The following is a 22,815-nucleotide window of genomic DNA, read 5'->3' as shown; positions in this document are numbered from 1 at the left end:
TGTATTACTTTATTTACCGGTGATTTAATTTATAAACAGAAATGACATGCATCTTAGTACCTTTTTTGTGAAAGTAGTATCTTTATGTGTTTTGTCAATGCTTGGTAAAATGTTCAGCTCATGCCCTGCTCATTTGCTACAAATACATTTTAATCAAAACTTTTATCTTAGACATACTGTATTGTTATGTCCACGAACTCCAAGCGGAAGCTGAAAAAATCCATTACAACCCAAACCAAACATGATATAAGGCCTGAAATCCATCAGATTCTTCAGATTTACAGACAGAAAGTGCACAGCAGCTGGTGCAGCGCAGTTTCAGAGCATCTGTTTCTGAGATTCCATGGCTTGTGCAATAGGCGCAAAATAAGCAATATCCTTTTGGTACAGTTAACACTGCCACCCCCTGTCCACAGCTTTGCCTCTGTGCTCCTGTTATGAAGGCATTTTTAAAATCTAAAGTAATTAACAGTATGCAATAATTTGTGGTTGTAATAAGAGGAAATAATTGTGTGCACACTTGGGTGCACTTGTGCATACCTAGCTACCTAAAGATATTTTAATAAATTATTAATAGGGTTTAAAATACAGAAGCACAAAACCCTTTCACATATTGGTTCAAGGACTGAAATCTATTTTTAAATTGTTATTTTTTAATATCACACTTCAAGTTTGGAATTGATTCCCATTCGTAAAGATTCACTCATTCCTGGCACACTTTTTTAACCATTTAACATATTAACCAAAGGAAGGCATGCCGGGGGCAGACAGACGCAGTGCAGAGTCACCAGGGCTTTGATAAGCGTTTACTGAGTCCTGTACACTCGCTCTAGGACACCCTAACCCAGAATGGACGCTGGGGGAGGGCTCTTAGAGGAGGGAGTACCGGAACCCTAACAAATGAAAGGGCCAGAAGCAGCTAACTGTCACCCGCTTAGCTTTGTGAGGTTTAATAACCATCAGAAGCGATAAGCGGTTATTTAATCTGTCTTCTGGAAAGATGTGCAGCAAAGGTTTATTAAAGCTCATCAGAGGTAGCAAGGTGAAAACTGAAGCTAAGGACGCACCAGCAAACCTTGTCAGTTTCAGGAAAATTATGTTAGCAAAGACCAAAACTAAGGTTGACATTTAAAATTAGTACCGTATTTGTTTTGTACAAGACCGATTCATAAAAATAATAGTATCAATGGACTTTTAAAATAGAAATGTAACTTTCGTTTTTAATAGGAAATTGCATATCTGCCCCTTCCTTCAAGCTTTCATTATTTTTCCATTTATCTGAAGGTTTTCAAAAAATTTGTTCTATTTTTGGGATAAAATTTGTATGCAAGCAACATGTTGCTGTTTGGGGTTTTTTGTTCTTGTTGTTTTTTAACTAATTCCAGTCTTTGACCAAATTTTGTGTAGGGTTAGGGTGTGGGGCTTAAGGGACTTGGTGGTAGAGAGGCAAACTGCCATCAGTATTCAGCCACAAGCTTTAAAAAGCCATCCTCACTATGTGCTTCCTGTAAACCGAGGAAGCATGTAGCGGGGACAGTCTTGCTGGGGACTGGGGGTATGGAAGCCTGAGCGGATCATGGAGAATGTGGGAGCACGGGGGGAAAGCAGTGCAAAATACTGTATGGATGAATCACTTTCCTTCTGGAATCCTAAACTATAAAATACGTACAGCTACAGACTGCAGCTGTTGCCCGTGGAGGGATGGGAGAAAGGCGAGAAGGGATCCTTTAATCCATCCCCTCTTCACTCCACACTGTGTGTGTTGTAGGATATGATATCCTAAATGTTGTTAACCCTCTTGGTAGCCTCTGTTTATGACTCAGCCCTTTGATAGCAGCACTTTCCCCAGGCATACTTGAAGTTCTCAGTTTTGAGGAGACTTTTTTGCATGGGTTTGTAAGGGTCCTGAAATTAGATCGTAGCTTATATCACAAAAGGCTCCTTGTTAGGCTCTGCTGTACTTCTCAGTTGCCTGAAGAAGAGAGATCACAACCGAGATAAATTTGCTGATACCAGACCTGTTAGGCGTCTTCTATTTAAATTTAATTATATAATAATGAAAAATATTAGTTTGGTGCATCTCTGTCTCTTTTTTTTTTTTTAGTTCCCTGTGCTATACAGTAAACCCTTGTTGTTTATCTATTTTATATATAGTAGTGTGTATCTGTTAATCCCATACTCCTAATTTATCCCTGCCCCCGTTCCACTTTTGTAACCATAAGTTCGTTTTCTGTGTCCGTGAGTCTGTTTTTGTTGTTGTTGTTTGTTTTGTTTTTTATTTATTTTTGGCTGCATTGGGTCTTTGTTGCTGCATGTGGGCTTTCTCTAGTTGCGGTGAGCAGGGGCTACTCTTCCTTGTGGTGCGTGGGCTTCTCATTATGGTGGCTTCTCCTGTTGCGGTGCACGGGCTCTAGGCACGCAGGCTTCAGTAGTTGTGGCACGCGGGCTCAATAGTTGTGGCATACGAGCTTAGTTGCTCCGCGGCATGTGGGATCTTCCCGGACCAGGGCTCAAATCCATGTCCCCCGCATTGGCAGGTGGATTCCTAACCACTGTGCCACCAGGGAAGTCCCTGTTTCTGTTTTGTAAACAAGTTCATTTGTGTCATTTTTTTAAGATTCCACATATAAATGGTGTCATATGATATTTGTCTGTCGCTGTCTGGCTTACTTCACTTAGTATGATTATCTCTAGGTCCATCCATGTTGCTGCAAATGGCATTATTTCATTCTTTTTTATGGCTGAATAATATTCCATTGTGTATATATACCACATCTTTATCCATTCATCTGTCGATGGACACTTGGGTTGCTCCCATGTCTTGACTGTTGTGAATAGTGCTTCTATGAACGTTGGGGTACGTGTACATATCTCTCATTTTGAAAAGAAAGAAGTCAAAATGTCATGATTGATAAGTAACATTGGAAAAGTAACTATCAGAGATTGGAATTTATCATTGTGGGACTTTCATGTTTGCTAAATGCTTAGTGCTCCTTTCGTACTTCTGTCTAGCATTCACCCACTTGTGTTAGGCCTCCCCCCACTAGAAAGGGGGCGTCTGTTCATGTGTCACTTTATACAGTGCTTGGTCGTAGGAGACATGTAATATTTGTTAAATAAGTTGATGTTGAATGGTTGTAGGAGGAGTTCACAGAGTAGTACTTCCCTTGCGAGTAGGGCAGTAGGCTAAAGCAACTCCGTCATTTCTCGGGAAAAGCTTTACTTAGTTGTGATTGCAGTGAGTGATACTGATGAAGCTTCAGGAAGGTACTGAGATTTTAAGTTAGGGCTCTAGTCTTTTTTTTAATCACTTGAAACCTAATTTAAACTTTCTGGTTAGAACGTAAACAAAAATGTATGTGGTTATGATGTACCTCCTGAAAAGTAGTTATGGAGAAAGGGAAATGAGTATTCTGCTCAGCGATCTCATCTGGAGAGAGAAAGCTGTTACTGGAAGAGAAGATGCTTCTTTCTTTACTCATCAGCATCCCTAACAGTGGCCACTCCTCTTCTGACAGATTACTGTGGTCCTAGGGGCTATTTTTAAATTCATATACATAGAGAGAGGCATATGTCATTTCATTTTACTGTGCTCATCTAAGAAAAGCCACACTAGCTTTCTTCCCGTCTCTAGAAGGAAGTCTAGGCTAGGCCATCACTAGACGAAACAATATCCAGAAGCCACAGAGAATAGTTTCCAGAGCTCCCAGTTTTCCCAGGAATGACTTTTGTCTCCCTCACTAATACTCAGTCATTTTGTAGAATTTATCGTGAAGCATAGCTTATGCAGTGAATAGTTCTAATTTACTCTGGTGGTATTTTGTTTCATGTACAATAAGAACTCCCTGATTCAGAGTGAAATGGAAAAGTTCTGTCTAATGACTGAAAATTTCCAGTTGTGAAGTTTTCTTTAAGAAGAAAAGATACTCTTTAATTACACCACCGAAAGTTCAAAGACAACAAAACAATTACATTTTATCCAGATTACTGCAAATTCCAAAATAAAACCCCCAAATGAATAGGTTTTACTACATTTTGCCTGATGCAATGTATATCTATTGGACATACTGAAAGCATTGTAAGGAAGGCCTTTTCTTTTACCACTTTTTTCATGAGAAATGTAGAGACCAAAGAATGTTCAACAAAGAACAAAACACTTTTTCCAGTTTGTCACTTCGTGGATAGAAAGTAGAGACAGACTGGTGAAGCACCTGTTGCTTTAAAGGCAATAAACGAGTGAAATGTTTCAACAGAGGTCATCAGCTTTCAAAGATCTCTTTGATCCAGTTCATATCACTCATTGCTCTTAATTCCTTTGTCACATTTGTTACTGCATTACAGGTAATCCTCGAAAGCCATGGAGCATTTTACGTTTAACCAGAACCATGTGGACGGTTCTCCCATGTGGACGAGAGCTCCAATCCCAGCTTGTATTCTGCCCCTCCTTTCCCATCCATTTAGCTTTACAGGCAGGTTTGAGAAGCAGATCGAGTGATACCGGGACGGGCTCATCCCCGCTCCCATCGCTTTCCACCCAGTCCCGGGAGGTTTAGGGGCAGAGCCCCCAGCAGACCCTCAGCAGTGCCTTGATCTCCACAGGCTCCTCCTCTTCCTGAGGCCGACAGGGTTGAGTCCAAGTAACTTAGGATATCTCCTTCGGGTAAATATTAAGATTGGTACCGTTTGGTCCATGCCTACTGGAATAGGTCTCCTGCACTGCAGTCAATAAGTTGGAGTGAAGAGGGGCAAAACAAACTCTCCCCAGCCTTTCGGGTTGAACAGCTTGAGTATGTTACCCCCTCACGCTGCTTCCATTTCCTCACTTAGTATACAAGGGTATGAACTACATTTTGCTTAATCATTTACTGTGTCCTTTTTTTGTATTATCTTCTCTGAGAACAGCTTTGAAGAGGTTGAATCCAGCAGTAAGGGCATCATAGTTCTAACCTTACTTAGATTTTCTAACATCTGCCTTATTTAGGTTTTCTGAAAGAACTAAAACTGGCCAATCTCCCCCGAGGTCTTCTAGGATTATTCAGACCTGAGTATATTCACATAGGGCAGTGGCAGATAGGGTAGTAAGTTCAGGCCTTTGAGGGTTTCAGTGAGCTTTTTCCCACTCTGTGTTGGAAATGGTTGCTGATTTGTTCTCTGTCTTCCTGAAGTACAGCAGTTTTCATGTTGAATCCTTGGTGTCTGTCACACATGTGGATAGTCTTTTCCCTAAATGCTTTTCTCTGTGCTTTTCTTCTGCCTTCTATGTGATTTTTTTTCCTATCAGTGGTTTGTATGTTTTCTGCAGTGTTGGTTCTAGTCTTTCCTGTTTCTTAGAGCTTCTCAGTCCACGCTGGCATCTTTCGTCTCTGTTCCTCTTGTGCAGCTGGGCTGGCTCCCCTTCAGAGGCCTCTGCCATCTCGCATCTTACCTTTGCTCTCGGATGTTTAAAGTCCATCGATCACGTCTTTTGTTTTCTGTGATTTTTTTCTGCTTTCTTTCAGAATTTGATTTTCAGTGTTGTTTCCTATTGCTCTTCATTTTCCCAGAGACTTTGGATAGGCCCACCATCAGGTTTTACACAGATGGTCTGGCCAGGTATGTCACTTGCCAAGGACAGTGTGAGTGTCTAAGCTCGACCCCTTTCCGTCGTGAACTGACCACTCCTTACCTTCACAGCAGAACATACGCTGCAGAGCAGGATGTTCAGAGTTTCCATGGCCTGTGGGTCAGTCTGCTGCCTGCGGGACTGGAGGAGGAGCGAGGCTGTGTCCTGGCTCTCCTCTGGGCGCTCTGCCGTCCTGCCACGCTGGGGGTTAGCGCATCCCCAGGGGTGGGCTTTGCGATTCCCTCTGTCCCCCTGTTTGGGGTGCCTGCCCCTTTAGAGAAATGCCCTCGGACATAGTTGCTGGCTTTTTGGTCAGCGTGGTTGTGGACGCAGTATTTTCCTCTGCCCAGCCGTGCCCGGCATCCTCTGCTGATGCCAGCCCTCCTTTGACAGGACGCAAGAGGGGAAAGAGGCACGTGCTGGGTCTCTAGTGACGTCAGCGAGTGACAGGGGTTGCCGGGGGGACTCCCCACGGTCCTCTCTGGCCTGCACATCCCTGCACTTGGGAGCTCTCAGTGACAGCGATACCCCTGCAGGTTAGAGGAAGTCACCTTCCACAGTGCACCTTCCTGCCACCTGCTCCACAGCTGTCTGCGATCCCAGTGTGAGGGGCCCCCGGAGGCGTGCAGTGCGCACACCCAGGCCCGGCTGCCCCATCCGCAAGGGATTCCAGAATCTCCTCCTCTCGTTCCATCACACTCTGAGGGAGGAAACTAGTTTTCATTCCTAGCACTGCCGTGCAGGTGGGTCAGCATTATCAGTGTCTATCAATAGAAGGTCTTTCTGGAGCACGTTCGGAGTGGGAGACAGGAGCGAGCATGAGCATGGCCGTCCTTCCTTTCTGGGTTTCATTCTGGTTCTGTGTCAGGGTTTGGGACGGAGATTTGAAGACGTTTTACTTACTGCTTTCTCATCAATGTATGGGGGGTTTTTTGTTTGTTTTTGTTGTTTTTAATGACCCTTTGATTTTATTAAGAGTTAACTCAGGAAGGTACATTATACCTTTTTCTTTTTTTAGCATAGAGAAAGGACCTTCCCAAATTTTATTTGCAAGTGGATTATCATATAGATTGAGAGTGAAAACCAAAAATCCAAAGGGAAAAAGAAAACTTGTTTTTTGTAGCAGAGCCTATAAAAGCTGGAGGTTCCGGGACTTCTCTGGTAGTCCAGTGGGTAAGACTCCACACTCCCAGTGCCGGGGCCTGTGTTCAATTCCTGGTCAGGGAACGAGATCCCACGTGCATGCCGCAACCAAGAGTCCACATTCTGCAATTAAAAAAAAAAAAATCCCACATGCTGCAACGAAGATCCTGCGTGCTGCAGCTAAGACCCGATGCGGCCTAAATAAATAAATAAATATTTTTAAAAATTAAAAAAAAAAAAAAGCTGGAGGTTCCGAGTTTCTCCAGTACTGGTATTCTCACCATACCCTTGAAACGGCCCCTGGAATTTAACAGATTTGTAGACATGAATAGCAACGTTTCTTTATATCCTATATAAATTACTTAAAATTATGGTTTGCCTTATGATACCTTTTATCTTTGAAAGGAATTGATTTAGCCCTAGGAGATGACATTCAGATTTCTCTTGACATCCTGAGACCTAGGTGTCAGCATACTGAATTGCTATTTGTATAGATGCTTTTCCTGTAAGTGAGAGCTCATCATGACTAAGAATACACTAGTAGTAAGTTTTTTTTAAAGTGACTGTTAACAGTGTTGGAAAGATGAAAAGATTTGTATCCTGTGGTCTAATTTTATTTGACATGTAATAGTATTTATGACGAGCCCGAACTATGTCTACTTGTATTTTTCTGAAAGACACTGTGCTTTTACTCACAGTTCTAATCATTTTCAGTTTATATAAACGTGGCCCTGGTATTTTTATATAACATACATTCCACAAAGTGCTTTGGATATATATAGTAGATTAGAGAGTAATGCTGAGTTTATACAGCATCAGTGGGGTATGAGTTATGCCCTGTAAGTGAATCTTCCAGACAACTAAAATTACCCTCATAAGTAATAAAACATCTTTTTTGAATGCAAGATTTACATTAAAAACAGTTAAGCTACATTTTTAACAAAATGTTTCCTACATAATTAGCAATTTCTAAGTGACTGGAGATCATCATCACATAAATAGACCTAGTGGCTATTTATTGGTCGTCATAACATTGATTGATCCAGACTCTTGTGGCCAGGTCTGGCTTGTTTAGTTTTTCTCTCCTGTCTCACTTTCAGGCTGTAAGATCTCCCTTCTGCCATTAGTATACTTGACTCTAGCATTTGTAATGTAATGTTTCTAATATGCTGAGATTTTGAGACTGAAAAGCCAAGCGTATTGGATGGATGTATAGACTAAGTGCTGAATCATGGTATGAGATATCCTGCAGCATCAGCTGTGTACGTTCCAGTGTCTTCCATCTACGCTGGCTCTTGTGTGAATTAAAAGAAAACGCCCACATCCAGGACGGTCTTCCTGGTGCACTGTGTCTGCCCTTCTCCCCTTCTGCCCATTTTTGTCGCGTCCCCCAGAGACCCTCTGCCCAGCCCTCGGGACTGGCTGCAGCGTGCTTTGCTCTACTGTTGCTCCTGGTCTTGGCGGCTCCTCACGTTTGCAGCCCAGGTCCCGTTTCTCCTGGCCTGGGATGCCTTTGTGAAGTCTTCCAATTAACAAGGCAGTTAACTGGTCCTCCCTCTGCCTTCTCCTACAATTTTTTACATATTTCTGTCAGAGCATTTGTTTAAATTACGACTATCATGATAGTAATGGCTGACCTTCCAGAGCACGCAGGATGTGTATTATTTCATTGAACACACGGTTTATAAAAGATCCTTTAAGTAGATACCACTGTCTTCTTCATTTTACAGATTAGTTAGGGAGAAGTCACAGTAGGAACTTGGCCATGTGACAGAGCTGGGATTTAAGTCCAGGCAGCTTGATTTCTGTTTCCTCACTGTTCGTGAGTCAGCTGATAATTGGTCCGAGGTCACATACCTAGTGAGTGACAGAACTGGAATTTGCATCCTGGGTAGTTTGACCTTGGAGCCAGCGCTCTGAATTGTTTGTTTGCTCTCCAGCACTCCCTTTTGTGAGCTCCTTAAAGCCCGAGACCTCACAGTGTCCATCTGTATGTCTTCAGAACAGTGACACATAACAGGCTCTTAAATGTTTGGAGATGAATTTGTGCACTTTTTCACCGCCTGCTACGGAGCAGTACTAACGGTACTAAGCTGGGCATCTGCCCTTGTGTTGTTTCAGACAGAATTTTAATACCTTGACCTTTGTTACTCCTCCCCATCCTCTGCATCCAAACTCATCCTCTCACTGCACTTAACCAAACTCAGAAAGCCGTTGCCTTTGCCCAGACTCAGTTTACCAAGCACAACTGACCACAGATACGCCACATGTACACGTATCTGTGAGAGAGAGAAAAATGAGTGCCCGAAACCATATGGTCAGTTCAGGGAATACGCAAACAGCAGCAACAGAAAAAAGCCACCTGAAACGTGCGGGGGAAGGAGGGGAGAGACAGGAGGATGTGGGCAGAGAGGGCACGCTCACGTGAGCAGGAGAGCACCAGGGGAGAGGATGGAAGGGTTGGGGGCAGAGAGACAGGGTTAATTCTTGATGTTAAATCCATCCATCAGAGCTCTGATCATAGTGGTCGTACATGTGAAGTATGGCAAGAATAAACTTTACAGATAAACAAAAGATTCAAAATGCCAAACTGATCTTCCAAATTCTGTGAAGTAAGCATAAATATATAATACACATCAATTTGTGGTCCTTTAAAATTCAACTACTGTATGACAAAGGGGACTTAAAGAAAATTGATTTGTTGGTTCCTCAACTTGGAATTAGAAAGGCTCTGGCAATTTCAGAACAATACTCTTCTTTCCTCTGCGTAAAGGTTGACGTAGCGAAGAAATGTGTTCATAACATCCTACTTATTTTAAATTTTATTGAACAAGGGAAATAATACATGTCATTTAGGAAATGGACAACTCTTAGCCCAGGTCTTAAGGATGGCTAATTCTAGTTCTATTCTTTGTTATTCTCTAGAGCCTAACTTAAATCCCACTCTTTTCATGAAAACTTTCTCAACTGTCATTACCCACACTGCTTTCTCTATTTTCCTAGTTTATGTAATCCTTAGAGGAGCTGCCATAGGATAGTGGTTGAGCTGAGGTGGTCATATTGCCTCTGTGCTATCCGCGGACTTGCCATGTTAACCCAGGCAAGCTGGTTAACCTTGACAAGCTTTGGTTTCTTCTTTTGTAAAATGAAGTTGATAAAATGAAGTCTCCCATTAGGGTCATTGTGAAGACTGAGTGAGACCATGTATGTAAAGATTTTAGCACCCTACCTGGCATGTGTTTAATTCACATTAGCTATATTGTTCGTGTTTATTACTGTATTGTTGCCCCGTTGATTAGTATGTGTCCTGTCTCTTCCTCGAGTGCCCTCTCACTAGTAGATGCTCGATTACGTATTTACTTGGGAGGTCGGCGGATACGAGTTAGGATGAAGGGAAAAACTCTAGTAGTAAGAGGTGGTGACTTGGGGGCTTCCGCTGTATATTGCATAAGGGAAATGGTGGGATTAGTATCTGCACAGGTGATGGCCTCCAACTGAGGGCTGTGTCCTCAGTAAGCAGTGTGAGAGGTGGTGGAAAAGATGAGAAAAAGGAGAGACATTGCTAGTGCTGGCAAAGGGAGTTGCAGGATTTGGGGGTAGTAGAATAGGTTAATTTATACCACGAAGTAGCAGAAATTAAAGGTACGACACCAGGTTGAGTTGTGAGGATGTTAGTAGGGGGTCGTTAGATAGTTTTATGCTACATCGCCTACTGGTAGAGAATCGTGGTGGTGGGCAAATGTGGAGGTCATTTGTTTGTAAGTGACCTTCTAAATTCATGGTCTACAATTCATATGGCAGTTTCAAGCTCAGAAATCAACCCAGGGAAGGGAGCTTTAGTTTCGCCTCCTCTACCTTTTCTTGTTCATTGGGGAGGATATTTAACCAATATTGGAAGGGATGGCAACCCAATCAGCCATTATCTAAAATGGGGACTTCCCTGGTGGTCCAGTGGTTGGGACTTCACCTTCCATTTCAGGGGGTGCGGGTTCAGTCCCTGGTCGGGGAGCTAAGATCCCACATGCCTTGCAGCCAAATAACCAAAACATAAAGCAGAAGCAATATTGTAACAAATTCAGTAAAGACTTTAAAAATATTTTTAAAATAAAAATAAAATGACACTTCCCAGAATAATTGACTCTTCTCAAGAATCTTCAGAAATGTTATGCTTATGCAAGTTATAGACGCATACAAGTATATAGAATATGGTAACTATGAGATGGAGGAATAGTTTTCATATCTTGCTGCAAGAGAGTGGGAGGTTTGTGTTTTTACTTGTTGGTCATTTTCAGTATAGGTTAGGACCAGGAAAGAGGAAGATTGCCACAAGATAGAGGACAGCATGAAAACCAAAAGAGACATAGAATAACGATCCATCCTGTTATGAGAGCACTTGAGGAGGATAAATGAGTAATGGCCCCTTTTAGTTGGTTGAAGTTTAGAAAGAAGAATATGTTTGTTTGCATAAAAGGGATTAAGTGGTTGATAAAAGGTATTTTTTTAACTAGTCATGAACAACTTAGATACAAGATAGTATAAAAGAGCCAACATTGGGGCCTCCCTGGTGGCGCAAGTGGTTGAGAGTCCGCCTGCCGATGCAGGGGATACGGGTTCGTGCCCCGGTCTGGGAGGATCCCATATGCCGCGGAGCGGCTGGGCCCGTGAGCCATGGCCGCTGAGCCTGCGCGTCCGGAGCCTGTGCTCCGCGACGGGGGAGGCCACAACAGTGAGAGGCCCGCATACCGCAAAAAAAAAAAAAAAAAAAAAAAAAAAAAAAAAAAGAATATTTAAAAGAGCCAACATTGGGACTTCCCTGGCAGTACAGTGGTTAAGACTCCGCACTTCCACTGCAGAGGGCACGGGTTCAATCCCTGGTGGGGGAACTAAGATCCCAGATGCCGTGTGGCATGGCCAATAAATAAATTAATTAAATTTTTTTTAAGAACCAACATTTATTTAAAGATTTGGAAATACATATACCTATTTCTGTATAGATTATTTACTTTTTAAAATCTAATAGACTATATATTAACATTAGTATAATAAACATAAATATTCTTTGAGCTAATAATGTATATATCCGTGTTTGACTTCTTTAGCTCTTCAATACACTGTATTACTCTTGTATCTAGGACTTTGCCAGTGCTGTGACATTTACTGAGAAGACTCTTACCCCTCTCCCTTCCCTATCCCATCTGTATACTTTCTGTAAATTCACTGCCAAGGCACTTAGTACATTCTAGTAGGAATTACTGTGTCTTGTTTACCACTGTTTTCCTATAAATACTATCCATTTGATAATAAATCAAAGGATAATTTATCTACTTCATGTATAAAATGTTCAGGAAATATTAATAAAATTCAATTTTCTGATGACTGAGATAAGAGTATGGACTCATACAATTAAGACATGCCCCTTGAGTTATTTTTATAGTAGTAATTTAAGGGGAAAGAAAAGGAAAGACATGAACAGGCAAGATCTGGAGAAGACGGCACCATCAGTGCAGTATTATTGAGTGTTCTGTATATGGCCAGTATTCTGGTAGGCACTCAAGGAAGCCAGTTGTCAAACTGGGGAGAGAGAATTAATACTGGTTAGAGGACTGAGATCAGCTAAAAGGAGCTGTTGACGGCTTTGAATTTGGAGGTTTAAGCAACTGGAATTGCCGTTTTTCCCCCTTTCAGTTCCACTCAGCACTTACTGAACATGACTTGTGTGTCAGCATGGAAAGGAAGCGATGTGTCCAGGAAGGATGTCCTGGTCTGATTTAGCTTGTTACCTTCAGGACAGCGGTCTCGAGTGCCAGTGTGCTCTTGGATTTCACAGATGACACGTTCTGAGTCAAGGTTCCTATTTTGACCTTGGCATGTGTGCTGACTGGTATGTCGTCTTCTTCCAGTCTGCCTAGGGCACAGTGCCTAGCCGTGGGTAGGAGGATAGTTGTGGTAGTTAAGAGATTGAAACACTTTTGAGTCAGACACACCTGGTTTTTTATCCTGGCTCTGCCATTTACTTTACGGTTTTCATATCTACTGTTCAGTTATTCTGAGGATTAACTAAATAATCCATGGAGGGTACTTAACTAGTACAGTGCCTAGCACATAGTAAGTGCTCCGTGAAAGGTTAGCAATAAATATTTCAGTATCGTCTCTATCAGCATTTGGGTCAAGGCCCAGGTCCCATTGTCTAAGGTACAGACTCTGACAGTAACAATATCTTAGCCATTCTTTTTTTTTTTTTTTTGGTACGCGGGCCTCTCACTGTTGTGGCCTCTCCTGTTGCGGAGCACAAGCTCCGGACGCGCAGGCTCAGCAGCCATGGCTCACGGGCCTAGCCACTCCGCGGCATGTGGGATCTTCCCTGATCGGGGCATGAACCCATGTCCCCTGCATAGGCAGGCGGACTCTCAACCACTGCGCCACCAGGGAAGCCCTATCTTAGCCATTCTTGTTCTCTTAGCACTGTGCACCCATGATGTCAATATATTCCTAAAATCAGGGCCACTGATCAGAATGGATGTACTTCATCTTTACATGATCTGCTGCCGTCCTGTCTCCCTGAGCTTCTCTTCCGCCATACCACCCTTGAGCACACCACGCTTGTTCCCGTCCCATGGTCTGTATTCTTTCTTTACCTCCTCCTTGGAATGCTCTCTCCTTCCAGAGCCCAAGCCCACAAGGCGTGCCTCATTTAGTCTCGTTGAATGTCACCTGTTCGGAAAGACTCTCCTTGTCCATCCTATTGAAAAATTACTTTTTAAAAAAATTTATTTATTTTATTTATGTATTTTTGCCTCCGTTGGGTCTTTGTTGCTGCACAGGCTTTCTCTAGTTGCGGCGAGTGGGGGGCTACTCTTCGTTGCGGTGCTTGGACTTCTCATTGCGGTGGCTTCTCTTGTTGTGGAGCCCGGGCTCTAGGCGTGCGGGCTTCAGTAGTTGTGGCACACGGGCTCAGTAGTTGTGGCTCGAGGGCTCTAGAGCACAGGTTCAGTAGTTGTGGCACACGGGCTTAGTTGCTCCGCGGCATGTGGGATCTTCCCGGACCAGGACTCGAACCCATGTCTCCTGCATTGGCAGGCGGATTCTTAACCACTGCGCCACCAGGGAAGTCCCGAAATGTTACTAATCACTTTCTTATCCTGCTTTATATCTCTTCATGGCACTTTTTAGTGTCTTACATTATTTTATACATTTATTCATTAATTGTCATTCTCCTGTTTGGGAATGCAGGTTCCTCAGGTTAGCCTCATCACTGCTCCATCTTCAGTGCCTGTGCACTCAGTAAATATCTGTTCAGTAAATGACTTCAAAGTTTGGAGGTTGTTATATCTAAACACTAAAATTACTCTTTAAAGATTATTGTAGAAGTAGCTAAGTTGGGGAATGATACTGAAAAAAATCTGCAATTGCAATTTCTTTTTCTTTTAGAAAAGTGTGGACTCTGGAGAGATGAAAGGGAAACCGTCTCCTCGTAAACAGCGCTTCATGCAGTTTTCCTCACTGGAACACGAGGGAGAGTATTACATGACACCACGGGACTTCCTCTTCTCAGTAATGTTTGACCAAATCGAACGTAAGTTGTGTTTTCGTTTTTTAAGTTTAAAAAAAAATCAAATATTAGGGCTGAAAAACCTGTTTTTTAGAATTGGTAACAGCTTTTCTTCATTTTAATTATCATCATTCTTTGTACCATGTGTTTACTTAATTATTTAGACTTTCAACCCTTGTGACACTAAACTTTTGTTTATTTATTTATTTATCTAAGAAATAGTTGCTTTGTACGTGGGTTTTTCTAAAGAAAGGAAAAAATAGGTAAGTTTTTAAATGTCACTAATTAAGTTCTTAATAGGGTAACTAATTCATCCAAGATGTTACGTTTTGGTGGTGTTGATGTTTTAAGTTGGGCAAAAAAAAGAAACTAGGTTAGAGCAATTAGGAGGGTCACACGGGGTGGGGTGGTGGTGGGATGAACTGGGCGATTGGGATTGACATGTATACACTGATGTGGATAAAATGGATGACTAATAACCTGCTGTATAAAAAAAATGTGATCAAATGTATTCTATTGGAAAGAAGCAAAAATAGACCATATTTACAGTCTAAAATATATATATCTATATTTGATCTTTGAAAAAAATAATCAACAGAAATTAAAAATTCACCTTTGACCTTACTCAAACTTAGATCCCTCTCCTGAGTTAACTACTGGTTTATTATGTAGCTTTTAAAGACCTTTTGTAATGCATTCCTATGCTTCTGAATGTTTGAAATATTAAATACTATTTTGTTTTCTTGCGGTGGGTCTTTTCATATGTATGGATACTGGATGTATTTCTGGAAATTGTTGAACACACAGCTTTACTCTGTCTCAGATTGTATTTTAGTCGGTGCAAAAAGTTGAAATATTATAAGGAACAATGCTTGGAATACCAAAAAAAAAAAAAAAAAAAAAGGTTGAGGAGAGAGAGGGAGACAGACAAAGAGGGAGAGAGAACAGGAATCTTGTGTGGTCAGACTGGCTAAAAATTGAATTATTATTGTAACAGTTTAAAAAATAAGCTTTAATACCTATACTGTACTTATATAAAACTAAAACTTAATTTTCTTTCATCTGCTAAAAAGAGAAAGCTTCATTGGACTAATGGTCTGCTCTTGATAAGCTGTTGTGAAAGGTTTCCGTTTTTAAGTAATCTGCCTAGAAAGTAACAATTTTGTGTTTTATCAAAATAATTTCCTGTGCTTTGTGTTATCTTTATCACCAGGTCTTTGATTACTTGAAAAAACCTAGTTTTCTCAATATTAAAGTTTTGCTCAGAACTAAAAAAAAGGAGGGTCATACAATAGAGTCATGATGCCACTGGTTTAAAAAAAACCTGAAAAAATAGAATGAGAAGCAAAAATCCAAAAGCTTTAATTAAATAATTTTATTTCGTAAACTGTCTACTCCCAGTTATCCCAAATTGTCAGAAATTCTTAGTTTTATTTATCTAAATCAGTCCCTTTCACTTTGCAGAGAGTAGACATGGCCTGGTCCTCTGTGCCCAATATTGCAGAAGTGTTCTTTGAAAAGTTCTTGGCTTCCTGACACCTTTCAAAGTGTGCTGACAGTTTTGCCCTGTGGATAGGTGCATATGGAACAGATGGAATGGGACAGGGCAAGGTGAGCTGGAAGAAGTGTAGATTGAATTTGGGAAGACATTATTGATACTGAGGGATGGCTTGAGCAAAAACAAATGATCATAATGTGTTCCAGGGACAGTAAGTTCACCAATCACTAGCACCAAAGCATGGCGTTGGGGGGTACTGAGAGATCAAATTGAAAAACAATAAGGGCCAAATGTACAGAGGATTTCAGTGACACTGTGCAACCACCAGAAAAATGTGTATTTGGTGGAGATAAGGGGACATCATCTCGAACCAGTGAGGGATCAGTGAAGGTTTATGAGAAGGAAAATAAGGTGGTAAAAATATATTTAGATTATTTTGGTACAGCTTCTGTTAATCTAAAACGCTAAAACAACCAGTTATTTTACCAGCAAAACGGTCTATTTGGGAGGAGCAAAGAATTGCAGTTCAGAACGTGCATCAGTGACAAACCACATGCAAGTCCCTTAAAGCAAAGGAGAGAAAACTCTTTCATAAAAGAGAAGGGGAAATTGGGAGGGGCTGTTATAAATGAAAAGTGCACTGGAGGGAAGTGGGAGTTTGAAGTAGTGGCTTTTCATTGCCCGGCAAGGAGCACGTGTTTCTCCCTCTTGCTGGAGATGCAGGGTGTGTCTCCCTGGGGGTCGCATTGAGCACTGGAGGTGTGTGCACGAGCGCTGCCCTCCTAGCCTCCCGACTCCCTTGCAGTAACGTCTCCCTTTATTAGCTTTCACACTGTTTTGGACGGAAGCTTAACAGTGTATATCAGAAACCTTGAAAATATTTACTTATTTTGTTGCAATAAATTCCCTCCTAGAAAATTTGTCTAAGTAAATAATTGGAGAGATACAAAAAATTTTCTTTTAAAAAATAGTTTAGGGCTTCCCTGATGGTGCAGTGGTTAAGAATCTGCCTGCCAATGCAGGGGATATGGGTTCAATCCCTGGCCTGGGAAGATCCCACATGCCGTGGTGCAGCTAAACCCATGCGCCGCAACTACTGAGCCTGCGTGCTAGAGCCCACGAGCCACAACTACTGAGCCCATGTGCCACAACTACTGAAGCCCGTGTGCCTGGAGCCCGTGCTCTGCAACAAGAGAAGCCACAGCAATGAGAAGTCTGCACACCACGACAAAGAGTAGCCGCTGCTCTCAGCAACTAGAGAAAGCCCACACGCAGCAACAAAGACCCAAAGCAGCCAAAAATAAAAACAAATAAATAAATAAACTTATTTTTTTAAAAAAGTAGTTTCGCCTCTTCAACATGTAAAGAGCTTGGACGTTGTCACTCCTGTTCTCACAGCACAAAAGAAGCTGAAAGATTGAAAATCAACAGCTCTTCTCAGATCCATGAGAGAATTGAGACCCCAGGGCACACAGAGCGAAAACTGGAGAAGGTAGACACAGAGAGAAGCCACCGCTGGAGCCACCATCTGGCAGAGTGTTATAGGAGCTGCTAGAGCCTGAGCATGGGCTACCTTCAGAGATAAAAATTTGTGAAAATCCACCCTGAGGGCCCCACCAGTCCTCACAGTGAAGGTCTGAGAAAAATCCTCTCCTGCTTCCCCTCAAGGGGAGGAGAAAAGTAACCATTTTGAAATTCCCAGAGCATTCTGTTCTCCTTAACAAAGCCCTGCACAAAAAGGAAGCTGTGTTACCCAAGTGTAACCCACAGCCTAACCAACCTGGGGAAATGGAAGAACCCAACTCCAGCCCCATTCCTGCCTCACTTAAGGAGGAAAAACAAAAACAAAAACTGAAAGCACTTGCGAAGATCACAGCCTAGGGACACGGGCTCACTAACAGACTGAGACCCATCATAGGATCTCCCCACACGTCACCACACACCATCAGTAGGGCTCCTATATAGCATGCGGATACAACTGAAAGAACTATGCCTCTCAGACCTTACTTAAGAAGGCTCTAGGGACACAAAAACACAGCAGAGGAGACAAACCAGGACATTAGGAAGTTTTAGCTGCTGACATCTAACTACAGCAAACAGTGAACACAGCCTAATGCTAGCCAAGTAAACATAGAACCTCATACCAAAGGCCTATTTACTGCAGTAATGTTTACCCAGCACATCATATCTGGCTCTCAACAGTAAAATCAAGTGGCATGCTAAATGGCAAAAAGCGTCATCTGAAGAGGCAAAAGCAAACATGAGAACCTGATTCAAATGTAGCAGATATTTTGGAATTTCAGACCAGAAATTCTGAATAACCATAATTAATATACTGAGGACTCTAAAAGAAAGAGTTCACAACATATAATAACAGATGGGTAATGTAAACCGAGATAGGGGAACTCTTAGAGTCAAAAGGAAATGTTAGAAATAAAAAACTCTGTAACAGAGATGAAGAATGCCTTTGATGGTCTCAACAGAATAATCCTCTGGGCCCAGAAAATAATTGGTGATCTTGAAGATATGTCAGTCAAAACTTCCCAAACTGAAAAGAAAAAAGACTGAAAAAAACAATATTCAGAAACTGTGGGATAATTCAAAAAGTGTAACATGCCCGTAACGGCAATACCAGAAAGAGAAGAAAGAACAGAAGAAATGTTTGTAGTATTAACAGCTGAGAATTTTCCAAAATTATTAACAAACACCAAACCACAGATTCAAGAAACTCACAGAATACCAAGCAGGATTAATAAAAAAATAAACTCAAAATGGATACCAAGCAGGATGAATACAAAAATAAACTCAAAAGGCCTAAATGTGGGATTGATACTATGAAATTCCTAGAGGAAAATGTAGGCAGAACACTCTTTGACATAAATCACAGCAATATCTTTTTGGATTTGTCTCCTAGAGTAATGGAAATAAAAACAAAAATAAACATGGGACATAATTAAACTTAATAGCTTTTGCACAGCAAAGGAAACCATAAACAAAACAAAAAGACAGCCTACAGAATGAGAGAAAACATTTGCAAACAATATGACCGACAAGGAATTAATCTCCAAAATATACAAGCAGCTCATGCAGCTCAATATCAAAAAAACAAACAACCCAATCAAAAAATGGGCAGAAGATCTAAATAGACATTTCTCCAAAGAAGATATACAGATTGCCAACAAACACATTAAAAGATGCTCAACATCACTAATCATTAGAGAAATGAACATCAAAACTACAATGAGGTATCACCTCACACCAGTCAGAATGGCCATCACCAAAAAATCTACAAACAGGGCTTCCCTGGTGGCGCAATGATTGAGAGTCTGCCTGCCGATGCAGGGGACACAGGTTCGTGCCCCGGTCCGGGAAGATCCCACACGCCGCAGAGCGACTGGGCCCGTGAGCCATGGTGGCTGAGCCTGTGCATCAAGAGCCTGCGCTCCACAACGGGAGAGGCCACAACAGTGAGAGGCCCGCATACCGCAAAAAAAAAAAAAAAAAAAATCTACAAACAATAATTGCTGGAGAGTGTGTGGAGAAAAGGGAACCCTCTTGCACTGTTGGTGGGAATGTAAATTGGTGCAGCCACTATGGAGGACAGTAGGGAGGTTCCTCAGAAAACTGAAAATACAGTTACTATATGATCCAGCAATTCCACTACTGGGCATACATCTGGAGAAAACTCTAATTCGAAAAGATACATGCACTCCAGTGTTCATAGCAGCACTATATACAACAGCCAAGACATGGCAGCAACCCAAGCGTCCATCCACAGATGAATGGATAAAGATGTGGTCTACATATACAGTGGAGCCTTAGCCATAAAAAAGAAGGAAATAATGCCATTTGCAGCAACATGGATGGACCTAGAGATTATCATACTAAGTGAAGTAAGCCAGACAAAGACAAATATCATATGATAGCACTTATAGATGGAACCAAAAAAAAATACAAATGAACTTACATACAAAACAGAAATAGACCCACAGACATAGAAAACAAACTTTACCAGAGGGGAAAGTGGAGGGGAGGGATAAGTTAGGAGTTTTAGATTAACATATACACACTACTATATATAAAAAAAATAAGCAACAGGGACCTGCTGTATAGCACAGGGAACTATACTCAATATTTTGTATTAACCTATAAGGGAAAAGAATCTGGAAAAGAACAGATATATATATATATATATGTATAACCGAATCACTTTGCTGTGCACCTGAAACTAACACAACATTGTAAATCAACTATACTTCAATTTCTTAAAAAAGAAAGAAAAAGAAAATACTTTGAGATGAATGAAAATGAAGACATAATACATCAAAAATTATAGATTGCAGCTAAAAGAGTGCTTAGAGGGCAGTTTACAACTGTAAATACCTATATTAATAAAGAAAAAGGTCTCAAATCAGTAACCTAACCTGTCATCTTAAGGCACTGGAAAAAGAAGAGCAAACTAAACCTAAAGCAAGCAAAAGAAAGGAAATAACAAAGATGATAGATAAAGAAAAAAGAGGCTAGAAAAAGTAGAGGAAAATCTATGAAACTGAAAACTGGTTCTTTGAAAAGAGGTGTCAAAAGTTGAAAAAACTTTAGCTAAATTGACGAAGGAAAAATAAAGAGAAAACTCAAACTATTGGAAAACGGTGAAAGAGGGAGCATTACTAACAACCTTAACAGAAGTCAAAAGGATCATAAAGGAATCATAAGGATCCTAAAATATCATAAAGGAACACAGCGAACAGTTGTGTGCAAATAACTTAGATCATAGAGGATCATAAAGGAATACAATGAACAACTGTATGCAGATAACTTAGGTGAAATGGGCAGATTGCATTTTTCTCTCATTCTGTGGATTATCGTTTCACTCTTTTCATAGTGTCCTCTGATGCACAAAAGCTTTTAATTTTGATGAAGTCATATGTATTTGTTTTACTTTTGTTGACTATATTTTTAGTGTCATAGTTGAGAAAATATTGCCAAATACAAAGTCATAAAGATTTGCCCGTTTTATAGTTTTAACTATTGAGGTTAGGTCTTTGATCCATTTTAAGTTAATTTTTGTAAGTGGTGTAAAGTAAAAGGGTGCAACTTCATTCTTTTGCATGTGGCTCTCTGTTTATTATTTATTATCTAATTATTTTAATCTGTTATCTATTATCTAATGATCTGATTATTCATTTGTTGAAAAGTGTTATTTCTCCCATTGAATTGTCCTGGTTTCCTTGTCAATATCCAACTGAGTATAAATGTATAGGTTTATTTCCAAACTCTCAATTCTGTTTTGTTGTTCTGTATGTGTATCCTTTGCTAGTACCACACAGGCCTGATTACTATAGCTTTGTATTAGGGTTTGAAATCAGGAAGTCTGAATCCTCCAACTTTGTTCTTCTTTTTCAAGATTCTTTTGGCTATTCAAGGTCTCTTGAAATTCCATATTAATTTTAAGATGGCCTTTTCTTTCTTTCTTTTTTTTTTTTTGTTTTTTCTTTGTGGTACGCAGGCCTCTCACTGTTGTGGCCTCTCCCGTTGCGGAGCACAGGCTCTGGACACGCAGGCTCAGCGGCCATGGCTCACGGGCCCAGCTGCTCCGTGGCATGTGGGATCTTCCCAGACCAGGACATGAACCCGTGTCCCCTGCATTGGCAGGCGGACTCTCAACCGCTGCACCACCAGGGAAGCCCCGTTGGGAAGTTTTTGATTACTGATTCACACTCCATACTTGTCTGGATACATTCACATTTCCTGTTTTTTACTGTGTTCCGTAAGTTTCATCATGTTGGTTTACAGTGTTGTTCGCATTCTCTAGTTCTTTACTGATCTTCTCTGTAGTGGTTCTGTCCATTGTTGAAAGTAGAGTATTGAAATCTATTATTGTCGAACTGTCTTTTTTCCCTTCAAGTCTGTCAGTTAGGCAACTTTTTAAAAGCATATAAAGAGTGAGATCCCATTTTTTCCTTGTTTATATATACGTATGAGTAAAATACAGTCTTGAAGGATATTCGCCACATTGCTAATAGTTCACTCTTACTTTTGGAATTACCAGTTTTTTTTTCAAAGAAGCAACCCTGGGAAAGGACAGTTTAAATTTTATTTATTTATTTATTTATGGCTGTGTTGGGTCTTCATTTCTGTGCGAGGGCTTTCTCTAGTTGTGGCAAGCGGGGGCCACTCTTCATCGCGGTGCACGGGCCTCTCACTATCGCGGCCTCTCTTGTTGCGGAGCACAGGCTCCAGATGCGCAGGCTCAGTAACTGTGGCTCACGGGCCCAGTTGCTCCGCGGCACGTGGGATCCTCCAGACCAGGGCTCGAACCCGTGTCCCCTGCATTGGTAGGCAGATTCTCAACCACTGTGCCACCAGGGAAGCCTGGAATTACCAGTTTTTGTATTTCCTTTTTGTCTTGTAATTTTCTTATTCATTAGCAACAAATATTTATTATTTGCATTAAAAAGAAAAAGTTAAAAAGATGTCTTAAAGAAATCTACATTTAGAAGGTGAGTGAAGCAAGAAGAGCCAGTTAGAGATTTTTTAAATAAGACCATTGGTCAGTAGCGTGGGTGTCCAGAAAGATCCAGTAGGATGGGAACTGGGGAGAGGCTGTTGGATTTGGTCATCAGCATGGGTCACCAGGACCTTTGGTAGATAGGTATCAAGAGAGTGGTGGACAGTTAAAGAAAGAATTAGAAAGAAATGAAAATGACAGGTATAGATTGCTTTTTCTAAAATTTTTATCTGTAAGGTACAAAACAGAGGATGATATTATGAAAGAAAACAAAGGATAATGAAAGAATTTTTTGGAAATACTTCATAGCCAAACAGTTCTTGTTTATCTGAAACGTTTGTGCTGTGACCTATATTGTAATTTATTCTAATTTTTTCATTTAGGGTTTCAAGTGGAGGTTGTAAAAGCTTGATTAGCAGAATATTAACATATCATATACTTGTAAACAGTATGTGTTAATGTCTGTTTTCTCTTCACCTGACTCAGTGGTTCACTCCTTTGACTTTCTCTCACAA

General features: G+C 41.0%; 1 protein-coding gene across 1 annotated transcript in view; it reads left to right on the top strand.

Moving 5' to 3' along the window:
* MICU2 (mitochondrial calcium uptake 2) overlaps positions 1-22,815 on the top strand; it is an 84,838-nt gene that overhangs the window by 15,950 nt on the left and 46,073 nt on the right. The window contains exon 2 of the mRNA XM_060079823.1: positions 14,174-14,318. Within this exon, the coding sequence (XP_059935806.1) occupies positions 14,174-14,318 (145 nt within the window). The remainder of the gene's footprint in view (positions 1-14,173; positions 14,319-22,815) is intronic.

The sequence above is a fragment of the Mesoplodon densirostris genome, chromosome 17 (genome assembly GCF_025265405.1).
Source record: "Mesoplodon densirostris isolate mMesDen1 chromosome 17, mMesDen1 primary haplotype, whole genome shotgun sequence".
Lineage (NCBI taxonomy): Eukaryota > Metazoa > Chordata > Mammalia > Artiodactyla > Ziphiidae > Mesoplodon > Mesoplodon densirostris.
Note: the sequence above shows the minus strand (reverse complement) of the source record. Positions and strands in the feature narration are given on the sequence as shown.